This window comes from Heteronotia binoei, chromosome 14, assembly GCF_032191835.1.
Source record: "Heteronotia binoei isolate CCM8104 ecotype False Entrance Well chromosome 14, APGP_CSIRO_Hbin_v1, whole genome shotgun sequence".
In the NCBI taxonomy this organism is placed as follows: Eukaryota; Metazoa; Chordata; class Lepidosauria; order Squamata; family Gekkonidae; genus Heteronotia; species Heteronotia binoei.
In genome coordinates this window covers 33067371-33086466 of record NC_083236.1, presented here as the reverse complement: position 1 = coordinate 33086466, position 19096 = coordinate 33067371, and the positions used below count along the sequence as shown (strand labels likewise).

The following is a 19096-nucleotide window of genomic DNA, read 5'->3' as shown; positions in this document are numbered from 1 at the left end:
TGTTTTGCACATTGTGCGGAATGACAAAAGTACCGGAGCAGCCTTAGCCTTCCTCAGGGATGCCATTAAGCTCTATTAGAGAACCTGGGCTGGGTCCAGACAAAATTTTCCATCAGCACACTGGAACTTTCCTGCCTCGCCTCTCCCCCTGCAGGTCACTGATCTCCATGAAACGCTGCTCATGGGGAGATAGGGGACCCTGAGGAGCAGTTTTTTGGGGGGAGTCTGTGACAGGAAGGAGAAGCAGTGGAAATTGCCAATTTAGTTTAAATCCAGCTCACTGTGTTACATTTTTGACATACCTTCGGGGAAGTTGGCTACATTTCTGTCTCTCTGAAAAGCTATTGCCCCAAAGTGGCTTCCTCTCTTAAAAACACTGTTATTCTCCAGGGTTCCTCAAGGCTTTGGATGTACACACAGAGCCCCACGGTCACAGACGGCACCCTGTTATTTGCAGCACTGGGGAACGCTTGTGCTCATTCTCATTGTGCATATGAAGCACTGTCCAGCACTCTAGAGCATGGGACTTCCTCCTCCAGGGTATTTTGAGCCCACTGGAGCTTCTGCTCACACAGCAGGCCAAAAGTGCATACAAGATCAAGCACTTCAGTTTGTTCCAAAGGGCGGGGTCTGGCCAATATTGTAGAGCTGTGATACTGAGAAGGAAAAAAATAGGTTTGTTCATTATTCATGTGTCTCTTTTGAAAAACCAGCCTCTCAGAGAATTATTAAAAATTCATTTAAAACAGTAATTATTTTTTTCCCTGAGATCCTGCTGACCCTTCCAGCCAATAGGGACCAGTGTTAATTACCGTGTTGCGTCCCTGTTGGAAAGCAAACTGCTTGTGGGAAGGGGAAGATCTTCTAGATCTTCTTGTTTTAAAAAGCCAAATAAAAAAATGACTTGTAATTTTTCCAACATACGTTAAAGCAGGTTTGTCAATAAGGCAATTGTTTCCCTCTGCAAAGTAAACTTGGAGATAAAAGGCCTGAAAATGGACAAATTTGCTTCATGTCTGGGAGCGTTTTGATTTCCTGAGTCATCCATTTTGTAGGTTTTCAGCCAGCATCTGCTTATCAGTTTCCAGCCTGATTGGCTGCAGAAATGACCCTTGCAGTTTGACTTTGTGGGCCCAGCTCCTTTTCAGCACATTAATCCTGGTTCTAAACTTTCAGCTGAGTCTAAAGGTGGTACATTTCCCACCTCTTGTGCCCATGGGAGAGAATGAAATAATCCTTAATCTGCAAATTTTAAAAAAATCCAGACTTCAGATTAAAAATTGGAATGGGGGGCAGTCCAGTTTTACTGGGACTTAGTTTGATCCAAGTTGTAGTTTTCTTCTAGTTTCAGCATCATGCCTTAACTCTGGAGAAAGGGATAACGGGCATATCTGTGCTGTGTTTCTCTTGTGTGGAAGAAGGTCAGCTTCAAAGGCATGGTCATACCCTTTTTCCAGATGCCGCTTTCCTGTTCTAGAGGAAGTAGCTAGTTGAAGGTGGAATAGGTTATGACCTGTTGGAGCAAGAATCTACATAAACCCAGTCTGACAGCCACAGTATGACAGCTGGTGATCTAGCTGCCAGGCTAGGTCACAGTGACCTGATCAGCAGACCGGCTTGAGCCGGCAGAAGCCAAGTGATGCAATCTGCTGAGTCAGCATGGCCAGGATTGGCTGCTTGGACTATATATGATCTGTGTGTGCATCACACAGGTCTCTCCCTGTGAGATGGTGGTTAGGCGAAGCACTTTGTCCGTGGAGGTGATATTGTATAGACTGCACAAGAGAGCACTTGTTGTGTATATATGTTAATACACCTTTTGGCACTAGTTGCACGTGTCTGCCTGATTTTCTTTCCTGAAGCCCTGTGTCGGGCAAGTCATCTCCCTCACTCTGCTACTCCCGCTCCGACAGGGTTATGGGCCCAGGGCGGTTCCGCTGCGCGGAGGAGAGAGTTGAGAGTTGAGCTGACTGTGAGTTTGGAAAGAGCCGGAGGCGAGGAACGCCGGTGAAGGACACAGAAGCACCACCGTTCTCTGTTTGAGAGCCAGAGGGACGTCGGCAGCCAGCTGTGAGGAGGAGTCGGCACGATGGCTCAGCAACAGCTTGGAGTAGCCGTTGAGAAGCTCACCTCAGCCAACTACGCGGTGTGGAGCCTGAGAATGCAACACTACCTCAAGCGTGAAGGGCAATGGCTGTTCGTGAGTAACCCCCCTGCTGACTTATCTCCTGCCGAGACTGTGTTATCGGATAAGGCACTGGCCAACATAGTGCTATCTATAGGAGATGACCAGCTGGTTTATGTGCGAGGGAAGGACACTCCCAAGGCTGCCTGGGACGCGTTGAGTGCGGTGCATGTTAGCACCACTGCTGGTTCCCTCATGGCCTTGACAAGGAGGATGTTCCGCACCGTTATGCCGGCTGGAGGGTGTGTGAAAGATCACATCAAACGGCTAACGGACTGTTTCGTTGAGCTGGAGGCAAGAGGCAAGACTGTAGCTCCAGACGACAGAGTGTACATTTTGCTGTCGTCGTTGCCACCTGAGTACACTCCCCTGATAACTTCTCTGGAGACGGTGGACGTAGCGACCCTGACCATGGAATACGTCTGTGCCCACATGCTTGACTTCCAAGAGAGAATTGCGGCCGTGAGCTGTCCGGGGGTGTCGGCCAGGCAGCGTGCTGTTATCGGTGTGTCCGGGAAGACAGCCAAGAATGAGCCAGCTTTTGCTGCTGGCAGGCGTCCGAAGGTGGAGGAAGTGGAGCCGACTGCGTTTGCAGTCCGTCGCTGCTATGGATGCGGGTCGTCGCAGCACCTGCTCCGAGCTTGCCCTGAGAGGGAGAAGAGGCGGGGGCGTGTGCGGCGAGAGCGGAGGACCGCCAGCCCGTGTGAGGAAGCAACCCGGCTGGTCACGTCTGCAGTAGAGAGCACAGGGTCTGCTTGGATTTTAGACTCCGGGGCAACGAGCCATCTCTGCTGCGAGAAGGAGTTGTTGAAAAACATTGACAGTCCTGAGCATAAGTATGTGAGATTGGCTGATGGGACCACTGCCAATTCTGTTTGCTCAGGCAATGTGGAATTTCCTGCACTGAAATGTATGTTGCAAAATGTGTTGTATGTACCCTCACTGCAGTCTAACCTGTTGAGTGTTAGCACACTGTTTGACCAGGGATACCAGGTGAGATTTGAGAAAACCTGCTGCAAAATCCTGGGAGGTGGGGGAAAGTTGCTTGTGACAGGAAAGAGGGAAGGTAAACTGTATGTGGTCCAGAATGATTGTGCCCAGGTGGCTCAGGTGTCGAATGAGCCTGTGCACAATAATTGTATACATTTGCTCCATAGGAGACTTGGGCACTGCGGATTTAGGGCGTTAAAGAAAACCCTGGAGCTCGTGCCTAGTTTGAAAGTAAATCCTTGCAAATGTTACTTGGATTGCCAGGTCTGCAAGAAGACCAAAAGCAAGGCGTGTGCTGTTGCTAAAGAAAGCTCAAGGGAAAGCACACGAGCCCTGGAACTAGTCCATTTAGACGTTATTGGCCCATTGCCAAAGAGTCTGTCGGGGAGGAGATACTGCTTGGTGGCCACCGACGACCACACGAGGTACGCGTGGGTTTTCACCATGGTGCATAAGTCTGAGGTGTATAAGACATTCACCAAGTGGGTCAAAGCAGTGGAGAGACAATTAGGGGTTAATCTCCTAGCTGTACAAACCGACAGAGGGGGGGAATTCTTATCTAACCAGATGAAACGTTGGCTGGAAAACAAGGGCATTGCCCACCGTCTGACGAACCCAGCAACGCCCCGAGAAAATGGGCATGGGGCTGTATTGCAGAATGTGATGTATTGCATGTTAGAGGATGCACAACTGCCAATGACCTATTGGGCAGAAACCATACATGCAGCCGTTTTTTTGCAAAACAGGGTTTGGTGTAATACTGTGAAAAATGTGCCTTACAGGTTACTGTTGAACAAGACCCCAGATTTGAGTTCTTTAAAAGTCTTTGGGTCACGGGCTCGGGTTGGCATCCACTCCACGAGTAGCGGGGAGGGGGATGTCCGGGCAGAGAGCCTAATTTTTCTGGGCTACAAGCCAAGGGCCAGGTGTTATCGTTTCTGCAATAGCAAAAGCAAGATAACACTTAATAAGAGTGCCCAGTTCAATGAAGAAAGCAGCTGGCCAAGGTTGCACTCCTTGCAGAAACAATTTGTCCTGCTGCCAAGTAGCGATAACGATGTTGGAGCGCAGCCCAGAACTCCAGCCCAGGAGGTGGCACCCAGTGGGGCTGGAGAAGGTGAGCCGAATGCTGGCACAGAGCCTGACGAGCAGAGTCAGGAGGCAGAGCCTCAAATGCAGGAACTGGAGGTAAAGTGTGAGAGTCAGGAGGTTCAACACCCAATTACAGGGGCAGAGCAACCAGCCCAGGAGGTGGGAACAGAGCAACCCGAAGAAGACAAAGCTGGTCCAAGCACAGGGCCACGGGTGTCTGCCAGGTCCACCAAAGGCCAACGTCCCGCTAGGTACAAGTGTCCCTATGTCACTCTGACTGTCAATCCAGACCCACCCGGATTTGAGGAAATGTTAAAAGAAAAGGCTAAGAAATGGAAAGCCTGGGTGGCAGAGTGCGAGGCAAGGGAGAAGGAGGCTGAAGCCAAGCGTCTGAAAGAGCTGGCTGAACAGGAACACGATGATGTGTTTTACAATCATGATGAGTTCCTGAACGAATTCCGGAAAGGGTTCCGAGCTACGTAAATATGAACTGTAATGTTGCTGGTGGACATGTATGTAAACTGTGTAAAGTGTTTTGGTGCACTGGGTTTAAATAGATTAGGAGGTGTGTTGGAGCAAGAATCTACATAAACCCAGTCTGACAGCCACAGTATGACAGCTGGTGATCTAGCTGCCAGGCTAGGTCACAGTGACCTGATCAGCAGACCGGCTTGAGCCGGCAGAAGCCAAGTGATGCAATCTGCTGAGTCAGCATGGCCAGGATTGGCTGCTTGGACTATATATGATCTGTGTGTGCATCACACAGGTCTCTCCCTGTGAGATGGTGGTTAGGCGAAGCACTTTGTCCGTGGAGGTGATATTGTATAGACTGCACAAGAGAGCACTTGTTGTGTATATATGTTAATACACCTTTTGGCACTAGTTGCACGTGTCTGCCTGATTTTCTTTCCTGAAGCCCTGTGTCGGGCAAGTCATCTCCCTCACTCTGCTACTCCCGCTCCGACATGACCGGGGCTTTTTTTTTTGAGGAGGAACACAGTTCCGGCTGGCTTGGTGTCGAGGTGTGTGGCCTAATATGCAAATGAGTTCCTGTTGGGCTTTTTCTACCAAAAAGCCTGTGTGAAACCATGGTGATGTCAGGGAGTATGGCCTAATATGCAAATGAGTTCCTGCTGGGCTTTTTCTACAAAAAAAAGCCCTGGTTATGACAGTAGCCCCCAACCTCATTGAACCTGCTGGTACTGCTGAAGTTTTGAGATCAGGTGATGGGCACCATACCAGAATAGTTTGTCACGTTGAGCAGGTGAGGCATGGGAGCTACCGGGTCACAGAACATTGGAAGGTTCTACAAAAGGGTACCTCCCGTTTGCTTTGAAGCTGCAGTGCCTTTGGGAAGAAGTGGGCATGAGGAAACACATGGGTGGGCACTGTGGAGCCCCTGAACACCACGCTGTGAATGATTGGGTCACATCTCTACTGTAGCCTGTCCTTCACAAAGGGCAACACAACATCTTGCTGACCCAGTCAACTGCTGCAGTTTTAAGGTGCAGAGAAGGGGAATGCTGTACTTGTAAAATGTCTGCCGGTCATGCTGGTTTTTTAAGTATACAGGAGGTTAGAGACCAAAAAGTAGTAACCCATGCGGATGCCAAGATGGGGGTAATGGCAAGGGCAGTCTACTGAAGGGAGCTGTAGCTGGCACCAACCTCCTCAGGAGCAAACCAGGCCTGTGGCCAGATTTTGGTGGGCATCTCACTAGGATGACTTCCATAAGTCCTCCGAGAGTCTCAGTAGCTCCTTATTTGTAATTAATCTTCATTCACTTTGTAGCCACTGTTTGGACTTCCTCTGCTGAAACAGGAATCCTGTGCAGCTAAGTGCTGAATAGTCAGGAATCTGTGAGATGGTGCTGGTGCTTGCTTTGAACATTATTTGTGAAGTCAGCATCTTGTGAGCTGCCCGTCCAATTGTGAAACCTGAGCATTCAGGCACTTTCTGGTGGCCTGTGCAGAAGTTGTGGTCATCTGAACTGCTTGTCAGGTTCTTTTGAGATTTCATAAAAATGTTTAAATATTTGTAGGCTAGTTTTGCAGAAAGCTTAGAGGACACAGAGTCCATACAGGGCTTCCAATGCAGAAGGAAGGACTCAGGCATTTTATTTTCTACAGTTCCCTGTGCATTCTGTGTTAATCTTTGCTCTCTTTCATCTCTTCACTCACTGCCCACTGAAAGTCAGTTGCCCACAGCTATCAGTCTTCCTTTGCTATGCACAGCCTCAGGGTGGTATGAAGTGTGTAGCGGGTTAAATGCTCAGCTCATGAATAACACTGGTGAAGCCCAGTAGGCCTACTCATGGCTCCCCTGTTCTTAAAGAGGGAACCCTGGAAAAGCCACTGACCTGCAGTCATGTGTTCCTGTGAGTATAATATGGCTCAAACTTAGACTGTCTCTGGTCAGGTAATTTCACAGACTGGCAGAGAATTAAGCACCTGCCTCTCCTGTTGGTAGGTGATGAACCAAAATAGGCCCTAAACACCACCTACCTTCATAATGTTTGTATTTCTCTTTCCTGCCTGTAGATCCGACACAATTTGTCAGAGGTTCTCCTTGCAACAATGAACATTTTGTTTACCCAGTACAAGAGGCTTAAAGGTACCAGCCCAGCCACCCCTGCCAGGCCTCAGCGGGTTATTGAGGATCGAGATTCGGTAAGATTTTCCCCCCCTCTGCTGTTGGGTTTGTTTGTTTTTTGTAACGGTCTTTCTGTGGGTGACATGAAAGATTCTGATTCTTAGCAATTAATGCTAATCGTGTTAATATTTAAAAAGAGCTTTGTGAATCCTCCCTTTTATTCTGGCAGCACTGGTCCTGTGAGGAAAACCCTTGAATCGATGCAATTTTAGAGGGGAGCTGAGTTCTGAGAAAAGTGGATGAAGGGCCACCTACTGAGGTTGGGGTGAATCTGAGATCTGAACTCAGATCCCTGGTCTGAACTCTGGACCTGGAACTCAGATCCCTGCCTCATTGTCTCACAACATGAAGGCCGCTTCTGGAATTTAAATCCAGTCATTACACAATCCACCTTGCCTTAGGGTGGCAGCATCATTTTGGAGGGAACTGTGGATTGAAAAGTGGCTGAGGAGAATGTTGAGGCAGCACTAGACACTGGACCACATCAGTCTTCTGACCTCTCCTGCTAGCAGAGGCATTTTCCTCCATCAGAAAGAGCCTTGTTCTGATACATGAGGTCCTCTGTCCTCCTCCCGCTTGAGATGAGGGCCTGTGGCAGTGGAACGGATATGCGGGAACCAAGCCTGTCCACTATCAAGCTCTCATTCATATCTCTCTATGGCCACGTGGAAGGGACTCTGGTGGGAATGGAACAAGCAGCATCTGAGTTTCTTTCTCTTTTGGAAACTTTAGTCCCACCAGTTTGGAGATTTTATTTGTGTACTTCATTTATATCTCACCTTTTTCCCCAGTGGGGGGACCCAAAGCAGCTTTGATTATTCTCCTCTCTTCCATTGCATCCTCTGGGCCCAAAAGAGACAATATCTTATCCATTTCTTTATCCAATATCTTATCCATTACCCTGTTTTTGCTTTCAAGTATCCTTTTGGAAATTTAGAAAAATCTTCTCAACCTCACATCTTTATATCCTCATCACCACACCCCCTCATCATTTAATTAGACACAGTTAAGATCAAAGAAGTCCCCCCCCCCCAATTCCAGTGTGGTAGCTTTGGCCACATGTCCGCATAAATTGTTGGTTTGTTTGGGGATTTTCATTGATGCTGAAGGGCATTTTTTTACTGGCTAAAAGAGGAAGCAGAAAACAATTGTTATTGAAAGAGTTGGTGTGGTGTTCCTGTTTTTTTGGTCTTTGGTTAAGTAATTATCCTGAATGGAACACCCACACCTCCAGGCTTCCTTTAACCTTTATGGAGAGACCAACAGTGAATGTTTTCAAATGGGGGCGGGGGGGGGGGGGGGGGGGGAGGAGGGGGGGCTCATTACACATGCTGGTCTGTTTAGAAGGCTAATGCTCCGCCCTGTTCTATTTAAATGCACCTTTTCCCCCAGGCACAACATAAGGCTGTTTTTTGTTTTGATGATTTCTGGCCACCTTTGGCAAGTTCAAGGTAGATTTTAAAATATTGAGGCATTAGCTAAAAATACACAATCAACAATAAACTGGCATAGCTACACAGAGAGCATCCCAGCTATGACCACCCCACCTCCATTGTTGCATTGAACTCGAGGTGCAGCAACAACAGCTTTACTTATTTAAATAGTTTCTTTGCAGCCTCTCCAAAGACCTGGTTGAAGGAGCTCACAAAATAAAAACAATAAAAATCATAAAAGCAACAAGGTAAGGATGATCAGTAATAACGCAAGGCATAAACATAGCATAAAGCATCCACCAGCTTAAAGGCCAGCATGGTATAATGGTTGGACTAGGATCTGGAAGACCCAAGCTTGAATCCCCACGTTGCCCCAGAACATCAGTGGGAGACCTTAGAACCAGTTACACAAGCTCTTGATCTCATCTGCCTCCTAGGGTGGTGGTTGTGGGGATAAGATAGCAGAGAGAGGAACAGTGTTGTTTTTCTTTGGATGGAAAAATAGGGCACATATATCTAAATCAATGATAAAAATGTACAATGAGATCTATAAAGCATAAAACCTGCCTCTCTGGATCATGTGTTCCAGAGAAAAGCTGAGCTCTCTACAATTCAGGCCTGTCGGGCTTATAGCCTGCCAAACCAAAAGTGTGCTGTCAGCCTACCCCTTGTGTATAGTTGTTATTTCTTGTCTGACACTGCAGAAAATGGAAGAGATGGGGTTGTTTTGGTCCTGGCAGGTTGGAATGTGGGGCTGGTGAGCTGTGCTTGACTTGCCTGCAACTGGGTGAGACTTTAATGGAGGTGGTTTCCTTGCATCTGGCCTGTAACACTTGAGAAGAGTGTTACATGATTAAATGTGTCACATGATGAAATGCTGCAAGGGGGGGAAGGTCCTCCCTCCCCCCCCCAAAAAAGGGAGGTAGAGGCAGTCTACCTGTCTCTGACCCATCCCTGTCCTCCCAAAGGGGAACAGGAGGGAGGAATCAGCCACCTACTTTCCAAACTGGCCAGGCACCACCTCCTTTGCTTTGCATAGGGCTTGGGCAGGCTGGACATTACTTTTCTGCTGCTTGGCTGACTTAGCCCAGGTAGAGGGGGTTGATCCATGGGAAGACATCTCAGTGCCCATAATGGTCAGTCCGCCCCAGTCTTCCATACAAAAACTTCCCTCACATGTTACAAAGTAAAAGGGCAAGGTCAGGCTAGGCTAGAATCCTTCATTATGACATCTTGTTTCTATATGTCTGCTCCTGATTGCATGACAAGCCCATTCTTCTCTCTGAGAAGGCAGAAACCTTGGTATATTTATGAATGACTGAATACCAGGTTTCTCTGCTTTTGCTGACTGCCTGGAGAAAACTGTGCCCTTCCCAGAAGTCAAAATAACCACCTTTTATTCTGTTTCTCTGCTTTTCAGCAACTCCGGTCTCAAGCTCGGGCGCTGATCACTTTTGCTGGGATGATCCCCTACAGAACATCAGGGGATACAAATGCAAGATTGGTTCAGATGGAGGTCCTCATGAATTAGATGTTTTAAGACTCTCCTGCCACTGTTTAATGCGCTCCGTGGACGGATCCAATTTGAATTTTTTTTTGTTTGGGTTTTTTTTTGTATTATGTATTTTTGTCAACCACAATAAATTTCTTTGGTTTATATTTGCTTTTGACATTTTATTTTATGTTCACCAATTTTTTAAGTTTTCTTATCTGTTAATTTCCCCCTTCCCCACAAAATTTATTTCCCTTGGGGGAGCAGGGGGAAAAGGCTATTAATTGGCAAGCTGGAACTATGGAGACAGGTATTGCATCTTTATTTTCTTTTCTAGGCATTTTATTAAGCCCCTTACTGTTCAGTTCTGTAACCCTAAGTTATATAGGATGAGCAGCCTTTCTGAATAAGGAGAATTGGAAACCTATTTTTAATACGATTTTTTAGTTCAACATTTCAGTATTTCATTCTATTCAGTTTTTTTATGCTCTCCGGAAAGTGTCATTTTTCAAGTAATGAAGTCGGACTCTCTGAAGGAGGGTGAGGAGGTTTCAGGGTAAGATACAGTCTCTTTCTTGACTCTTCTTAGCCAAGGTTTGGGGTCTTGTTATTTCAGAAACATGGAATGCTAACTTAGGGGAGAATGGGAAAATGGCATGTTATAAGAAGCATGAGCTGCCACTTAAAACAGCAGTTTTCTGACACATGTTCCCCTTCACAATATATAGGACAATTCACTTCTGACATGAAGCTCAATGCTTCATTGCCAGTGACAGCCACTGATGTGGAATAGGGGGGTAAAGACATGCATGTATTTTGAGGTAAGTTGCACTGTGTATGATGGCAGAGGAAGAATTTGATGCAAGGCTACCTTTTTCAGCAGGAGCTCTGATTTTTTATATCGCTGCATTTTGCATTTGGAGCCTCTGATGTTTTTAGTTGGGAACTCTGAATTCTGCGATCCAGTATGCCGTAAATAGCCCTCTTCCTGCCTGTTTGGTACTAATTCATTACAAGAGTGTTGTCTCAGGTTATAGTATGTGGGAAAGAAACAATGTCAGACTAGAGATTCAGGGGATACCGGTCATAGGTGAAAGAGGAGGACTTGGTTCCCCTCCCCTCCCACCACAATCCTGTGCTCAATTGCAAGGTGTGACCCAACTGCGCCAGCAACACCAAGTGAAGAAGCCATATTTTAGGAATGCCTGTAAAACAGAGAGGCAGTACTGCAGTATTACACAAAATACTAGAACATGATTCTTGAATGAATAGGTGTAGCTGCAGGAGGGGGGGTATGTAGCACCCTGTTCCATTTTATAGCAAATAGTCTTTGGTCTCCTTAAAGATTAAAAATAATGTTCTGTGGCATGAAGCCTTCAGTAGGTCCAAGGAGCAGAAGATATTGGAGATAAAGAGGGCTGTCTCACAAAGTATGATGAATACATAGGGTTGGATCCTGCTAGCTTTTATGCCTGATCTCATTTAGTTCTCCTCCTTACCTTTGTCCCTACCTCCCATGGGTTTTGGCTATGTTGGGGGTCATCTTCCATCACTTGATTACTTCTATCACATGATCCAATCCTCAGGGCTGGACTTCTTACATCTAAGGAAGGCTCCCTCTATTAGAGGAACATGCTTATACTATTGGAAAGGATCCACAGGATCTGACTCAAGAACACCTCCTGTAAGCAGGAAGACTCTGCATGACTCAGTGAGTTAAGGAGTCATGCAGTATAGAAGCAAGAGTGGGGCAACCACAGGTGGTGGATCCAAGTGTACTCACCCATTTCAGACTGGGGCTTCAGCGCCACATAAGAGATCATCTAACCTAACTTGTGGTTACAGCCTGTGGAAATTGTGTCAGATTTGTCAGTGAATCCAGCAGCTATTAAAATTCTTTTTAAAGTGACATGTCCACTGCATTGCTGGAAAAGGGTAGAACCCTGGAGTGGGACCTGGGGTTTAAGTTGACTCCTTATTGACTCTCAATATTGTTTTACTTTTTTGCAGTTGAATGACTGTTGGGCTTCAGCAGCTGCTTTAAATGTTTTGTTCTGACCCAGTTTAAGAAAACATTTTGGGCACTTTTTGTAAAGTCTGGTTATTTTTATTTTAAATTGAGATTTGCTAATTCCCTAGAAAAGCATCGGGGTATTTTTGTTTTTGCTCTCCCCAGATGGTCATTTTCCCCAGTTCTATCCCTCATCTTCTGTGCTGATGTCAATCTATAGTTCTTGCTCCCACTCACTGGTAAAATTGGGGATATTGGTATCCAAATTGATTCGTAAGTATATTTCAGCTATTTCCCTTTAGAAGCTCAAAAGACATTTTCTGTCTGAAACCATACTTATGTAACAGGATCTGAACTATACATCTAATTTGAAAAAGCGGAGGTGTGCTGTCACCCATTCTAAATATAACTTTATCATATGATAATATGTTGCTCTATAATCAGTGTTTCTAAGATACCAAGATTTGTTTTCTCTCCATATCTAAAGCTTCCCCCAAAACTATCCTGTATCTGTTCATTGCTCATAGTGAGGGTAAATGAAATAATCCTGGACCCAAGTCAAGGTTTACAGTATACCAGATACGCAATACATAATTAATAATAGGGTTTACTTCTGTATGTCAAGTTTTCTTCTGTATGTGGATATAAGATTAATTGAAGAAAAACAAGTCTCAACAGCTTACAAAAAACTCGATTGCTAAAATATGCTGGATTCTTTGGAAGTCTCAATCAATGCAGTATTTAGGGATCTGGAAGCAAAAAAATACTGGTTCTGTCATGGAAGAAAATCATCTAAAAACTTACCCGGAAATTAAAAATGAATTGGCATTTTGGAAAACACTTCCTCTCTCAGGGATGCAGTTGATCTGCTGCATTAAAGGTGGCTGTATCATCGATTAATCTGTTGGTAAAACCCTCTGTTCATAAAATGTGGGAGAAATTGTTTAAGAAATGTATTTGGCTGGGAAATATTATAGGATAGCTAGGAAGGTGTCAACCAGACCACTGAACAAAAGGGTGTGAATGTGGGGGTGGGGGGGTGTTATATTATAAAGCTTCAAGAACAGCGGAAGTAAGAAACTAGTATAAGTCTGATAAGGACTTATAGGTGATGTTAGAAACATCACTTAAAGGCAGTTTAAAGTTAAGAGATCTGGTTTGGTACCAGTGGGAAAATCAGTGTGTTTATTACTTATTTATAGGCTGCCTTTATTGCTGAAGCACAAAGTGAATTATGCAGTGCAATACAATGCAATGAAATTATATGAGACATTCAACAAACAATGCAATAGGACTAAGATTTCAAAAATTAGAAACCATGCAAATAAAATATCAGACATGCCATAAACAATGCAAAAAGCAGAATGACAGACGTAGAAAACAAAGTAAGAGCAAAGCAGTGCATACAATAAACAGTGGACTAAAACTCTGTTCAGAGCTCCCTCCCCCTTGCATTATACCATAGCCTTATTCCTTTTATAGAAAAGATCTCCTGAACAATTCTGTTTTACAGTTTGCAGAATGAGAGAAGAGTGGGGAAAGTGGTTTTTATAGTGTAAAAAACTTTATATTAAAAATATTTATTTCCCCTCTTTCCACAATGCCCAAGACTGCTCACAAAATATACACCGTTAAAAGCATAGTTGAATCACTTTATGAATTTATTATTATACAATGAAACCAATAAGTCAACTGAAAGTCCAGCCTCCATTTTACTGATATTTCCAGATTAGATTTTTTTAAAAAATATATGCATGAAGGAGTAGAACTGCATTCTTAACATGTAACAATTTGAAAAACTTGTAGTATCAAGAAAAGAATCATAGTGCTTTTTAAAGCCCTAAACCAAAAATCCTATATGATAGGGGGGGATAGTATTAAAAAGCAATCAAGAGTTAAGGTCCTTTTTATTTATAAAGCCCTCCCACTTTTCAGTGCCTTCAGACTTCCTGCCCATTTATTTCCACGCAGAAACACCCAAAGGTACACTTCAACAGATACCAAAGTAGTGTATATTTCGTACTGGAAAATCAGTTTGTTGTCTTTATTTATGAATTCTGCAAAGACAGGGAGGTCCAGCAGCACTGGCTCCATCTAGTGATTTATTCTTGTGCAAACGTGAACGTTATGTCCTGACCTGGATAGCCCAGGCTAGCCCCATCTCCTCAGATCTCAAAGGGTAAGCAGGGTTGGCCCTGTACTTAGCACTTGGATGTGAGACCATCAAGCAAGTCCAGGGTGGCTACACGGAGGCATGCAATCACTAACCACTTCTGAACAAATTTTGCTTTGAAAACCCTACAGGGCCACAATAGCAAATTCCCTCCTGTCCAGTCCAAAAGGTCTTCCAGCAGGCGGCTCTTCTGAGCTTGAACAGGTTAATCCCTTCCTCCATTCTCTTTGTTTTCTTCTCTAATACACTTGTGACTTCTCTGAACGTTTTGGGGTAGTGAACATGCTCAGATAGGTTTGGGAGGGAGTGGGAACTTGGGGGGCGGGGAAATCTAGTTTTTTGCTGCCCACCTACAGAGTCTCCTGGGTATGCGTTCAGAGGGGATGCTCTAGCAAAGCATTCCATCCTGTGGGAGTGGGGTGGGAACTAAAATGTTCTTTGCAGAGCTGTTGATTTGTGTGGGTCTCTCAATAGCCTACTAGTGAGAGCCATTGTGGATAGGACATCAAGTTTTGTCCAGGGAGATTTTCTTCTGAGGAGAACCTGGGGCCTGTTACTGTCTTGTCCTAATGCTTGTTCACAGGGCTTTTTTTGTAGCAGGAGCTCCTTTGCATTTTAGGCCACACACCCCTGATGTAGCCAGTTCTCCAAGAGCTTACAGTAGGTCCTGAGAGAAAAGCCCTGTAAGCTCTTGGAGGATTGGCTACATGGGGGTGTGTGGGCTAATATGCAAAGGAGTTCCTGCTACAAAGAAACCCCAGTGTTTTTCAGAGAATGAATGAGGGGCGGCAGGAGTCATGTATTCCCAGAGCAAGCTCCTTGAAGGACAGATGGGTTTGGATTATTTTTGGAAACTTTCATTTTCACCTAACACCAAAACTAGGCTTAGGTGTGTGTAGCTAAACGGATGCACGTTTTCATCTTTGCCTTCCCTTCTGTCTTTTACTTTCCCTGTGCCACATTTTAGATTGTAAATTTCTCAGGACAAGGACATGTTCTTTGTGTTATGGCAGGATACAAATGAATGGTGCTAAAGAATGTTAGACTAGAATGGGGTAGACTTGGCTTAAAAGCCAAAGATAGTAATGGTAATGAAGCTGAGTAATAAAGCTTTACAAAGCTTTTTGGCAATTGCATTCTCTCTAAGTCTAACCTACCTCACAGGGTTGTTGTGAGGCCAAAATAAGGAAGAATAGTGTACACCATCCTGAGGTCCTTGGAAGAAAGGTGAGATAAAAATGTGTCTATGGATTGGCAGGAGGAGGGGTGCAGTTTAGAGGAATCTTACACAGGGATATGTGGCATATCCCTATCCTAGAATATGCCTATTAACCTTTAATCACATTCACCATCAAATGTCCTTGTGCCCCTGTCTCTAACCTGACATGGTGACCCAGCCAGATACTGGAACAAAAGGAAGCACTTCTGAAATAGTTTGGTTTTTGGATGGATTGTGAGGTTATCTGGTTTAGCTATTGAAACGGAACAAGGAATAAGTAGATAAAACATCTCTTTGCTGGTGTAGGCACATGACCACACGAGATTTGTATGTCATAGTTCTGTCCCATATTGTGCCTCTGTTTTCCTCCCTCCTCCTCAAGATGTGCTTTGTGACTGCCAACAGCTGCGAGCAACCTTTGTTCCATATACCCCTCAAAATCTTCCTTGAGTCTCAAGTAAGTAAATAAAACAGCTGGCCAGACCCTAGCACATATTGTTAGGAACACAGAAATAGGCTGACCAGAGACTCCCTGCACAGAACTGGCATCTGTACAACACCCTTGTTCATTGTGTGGATGTGGCAAACCTAAGAGCAGGTGATGCTTTGATGAGGGGGGGGGGGTGCCTCTCCTCAACCCCACCCCCCAGGTTTAAAAAAGATTGGACCAGGGGGTTCAATTCAATGAGACTCAGAAGGAAGTATCCCCATCCTCCATTGTTTCCAATGTCTGTGAGCAATCTGTTGAAAATTTGTGCACCAGCGCTCCCTAACACAGCTTAGAGGGAACTATGGTGGCTTTAGTCAGAGATGTGGGCCAAATTTCCTCAAATAGCTAGGCAGCCCATTTGTTTCTCTCTCCCTCTTTCCTCCATACTGCCTGGTAGAACGCAAGGAATGGGAAAGAGAAAGGGACATTCACATAGCAGCAGTAAAACTCTTCAATCATCCATCTTCTGCTTTCAGGACACCTACCTGAACAGGGGAGAAGAGAGGGAACTAGATGGCCCTGCGCTAGTTGCCAATAAAACTGGGCTGTTTTATATGTTTCAAACACTTTCAAGACTTTGTGCTTTGTACTAAATACTTAGCCATACTTTGGGTACAACTCAACCAAAGTTAGGCACTTTTAAATCATGTTGATTTTGATTGGTGAAGTTAGAGATGTGTGTAAATCTCTCCCATTCAAACCAATGTGACACAGAAGTACTTCATTCTGAGGCGACTGTGCTTTTGTCTGGAATGTCCCATTTCACTCATTGGGCCTTCTAAATAAGCATCACTGGACCAGCTACATGTTGATCTATCAGTGAGAACCAATTCTTACGGATTTTTTTTTAAGACCACACAGATTTTTTTAATAAGCAATTATGAGGGTCCCCCCTCCCCCCAGACTGATAGCTTCTTTTGCTATTTCAAAAAAAGATTCCTGTGTTGCAACTTTGGTAATATACAATTTTATTAACATCCAAGTGTTAAAAGGCAGTTGGTCAATAATCTTAATAGTATTATATGTTGATAGCCCTAAATATCACCTTTTTGTATGTCAAGACTACTTTTTGTATATCAATAAGATGCAGAATTTGCCTGTTGATTCTTGTGGGTTATCAGCATTGGCCTGGGACGAGGCATTGGGCCCCAGCGTGATTGGGCTGTTGAATAAAATTACCCTGAAGGAGAAGAATCTTTCCACTGGGAAAATGCATCTCTGCAACACAACACACTTTGGAAGGGAAACGTCTGAGAAGCTGTGTTCCGAAGCGGAAAGAGGCCATGCAGCCCTACCCTGGCCGAAGTCACGGTATTGTTGCTGCAGCTGGTGTTGTGAATCAGGCCGACAAAAAGCGCATCTTACTATCCGGCTATTTCACTACACCAGGGTTGCATCATACCACTCGCCTTCCCTGCACATCCAGCTCTGGAGAGGCTGCAGATTTGTTGTTTCCATGGCCTTCTTTAAAATTGTGCTTTGTTTTGCAGTTGGCTGTTTCTTACGCCTATTGGGATGTGTGGTTCTAGAAATAAAACCGATTACTTCAGGCGTGTGTGTGTCTAGATTTTTTTTTTTAAATGTATGAGCCTTTCTCAGACTCAAAGCAGATTATGCAGTGTAAATTGATGCAGTCGGTGGGATGCTGTGAATGAGAAGAGTGTGGGCTAGTTCACATCAAGAGTGTAGACCCGGGTAAAAAATCTTTGGGCTTCTGATATTACCATTTGTGGCTTGCCTCTGCTGTGTTTTGCTGAAAGCTCCTTTAAATCAGCGGTGTGTGCTGATTTAAGATGTTTTGTGTAGAGGTCTGTCTGCAGAATCTTCTAACTAGGATCCCTAGGCCTAGATCTGAGCTTGGCTGTGATTGAATATTTCCCTGAAGAAGATATCTTACTGAAAATGAGGTTAATGAAGGCTGAGCTATCCTAAGGCGAGCCCAAATTTGCCAGCATTTTGTTTTTACAAATACTCGATCCAGCAGTCAGAAATGGAGGAGGGGGGGCAAACTGCAACTCAGGAGACACATGTGGCTTTTTCACACATATTATGTGGCTTTCGAAGCTCCCACTGCTTCATTGCCCAGCTTGTAGAATGCATTTGTCTCTTTAAATCACTTCTCCAAGCCAAGCCAGCATTTACAGTTAAAATTGCTTTCTTTCTCCATCTCCCTCTCTCACCCCTCCCCCATCTTCCTGCCTGCCTGCAGCTCTCAAACATTAGGCTTTCATGTCTTGCATCTCTCAAACATTCTGTGTGGCTTTTACATTAAGCAAGTTTGGCCACCCCTGGTCAAAAACATTTTACACATATGTGGAATACTCACAAAGTGTACTGCTATACCCACGTATACAAACTATACAAACCCTCCCAAAACTATAAACTTAACCTTTGATGGGAGGAGAAACTCATTGAATGGAATGGCTCTTTAAATAGAATATAGCTCCAATCAGGGTTCATTTTACTCTTTCTAAACCTCCCTAGCATGAGTTCATGTCAGCATTGATGGGTATTGTTTTCGTAGCCTCTGTGAATAAAAAACCCAAGAGAACTATGATTTTCCTCAACCCCTGAAATCCTGTGAGGTCTGAGCTCGTGTCACCTGTACCAACTAGCCAGCCGCCTACCAAAAATAAATGCTATCAGATAAGCAGAAAATATTTTTTTAAAAATACATTTTGAATTGAAAATAAATCACCAATGCGAAGCATGTGGGATGCTCACTAAGCAGAAAATATTTTTAAAAAAATACATTTTGAATTGTAAATAAATCATCAATGCAAAGCATGTGGGATGCTCAGTGCAACTTGGTATCATAAGCAAGGTGAGTTGGTTAATAATGTGTTTGAAAATCAATTATCACAAAATCACTGGTTGAGAACGGTGCCTTCCTCATAAATGCTGGTCAGCACTTACATGCTTTCCTTTTTTCTGACTTCATCTCTTAATAACAGTCTTCTCCAGTGGCTCTGGAATTCTCTGTCCTGCCATTCTGAGTGTGTCTTTCCTGACCCTCAACCACTTCATCCTCTAAGGTTGACTGCCTCACATAGGTGGATTTTATTTACATATCAGCATTCCCAGCATCTCCTTGGCCATTTGAGTGTCCACAGGTGACAGAAGGAAACTTCAACATGAAACAGTCTAAAGATACAGTCACAACACTTCCCATGATTGTTGCTGGAACACATTTGAATAAATTGGGCTGTGCTAACATTTTCACATGCAATTGTGAACATGCATGTTGAGGAGGGAATGTGACAGATGCATATATCAGGGGCAGTATGTGAAGCTTGAGTAATTTTGTGATAGGGTTGTCAATCCCCAGTTGGGGGCAAGGGTACCCCTAATTTGAAGGC

General features: G+C 44.5%; 1 protein-coding gene across 2 annotated transcripts in view; it reads left to right on the top strand.

Moving 5' to 3' along the window:
- Nucleotides 1–10009, top strand: part of NUP93 (nucleoporin 93) — a 97044-nt gene extending 87035 nt beyond the window's left edge. For both annotated transcript variants that reach the window (XM_060254531.1, XM_060254533.1), the window contains 2 exons: nucleotides 6808–6936; nucleotides 9773–10009. In XM_060254531.1, the coding sequence (XP_060110514.1) occupies nucleotides 6808–6936; nucleotides 9773–9883 (240 nt within the window). In that variant the 3' untranslated portion in view covers nucleotides 9884–10009. The remainder of the gene's footprint in view (nucleotides 1–6807; nucleotides 6937–9772) is intronic.
- The last annotated feature ends 9087 nt before the right edge of the window (nucleotides 10010–19096 follow it).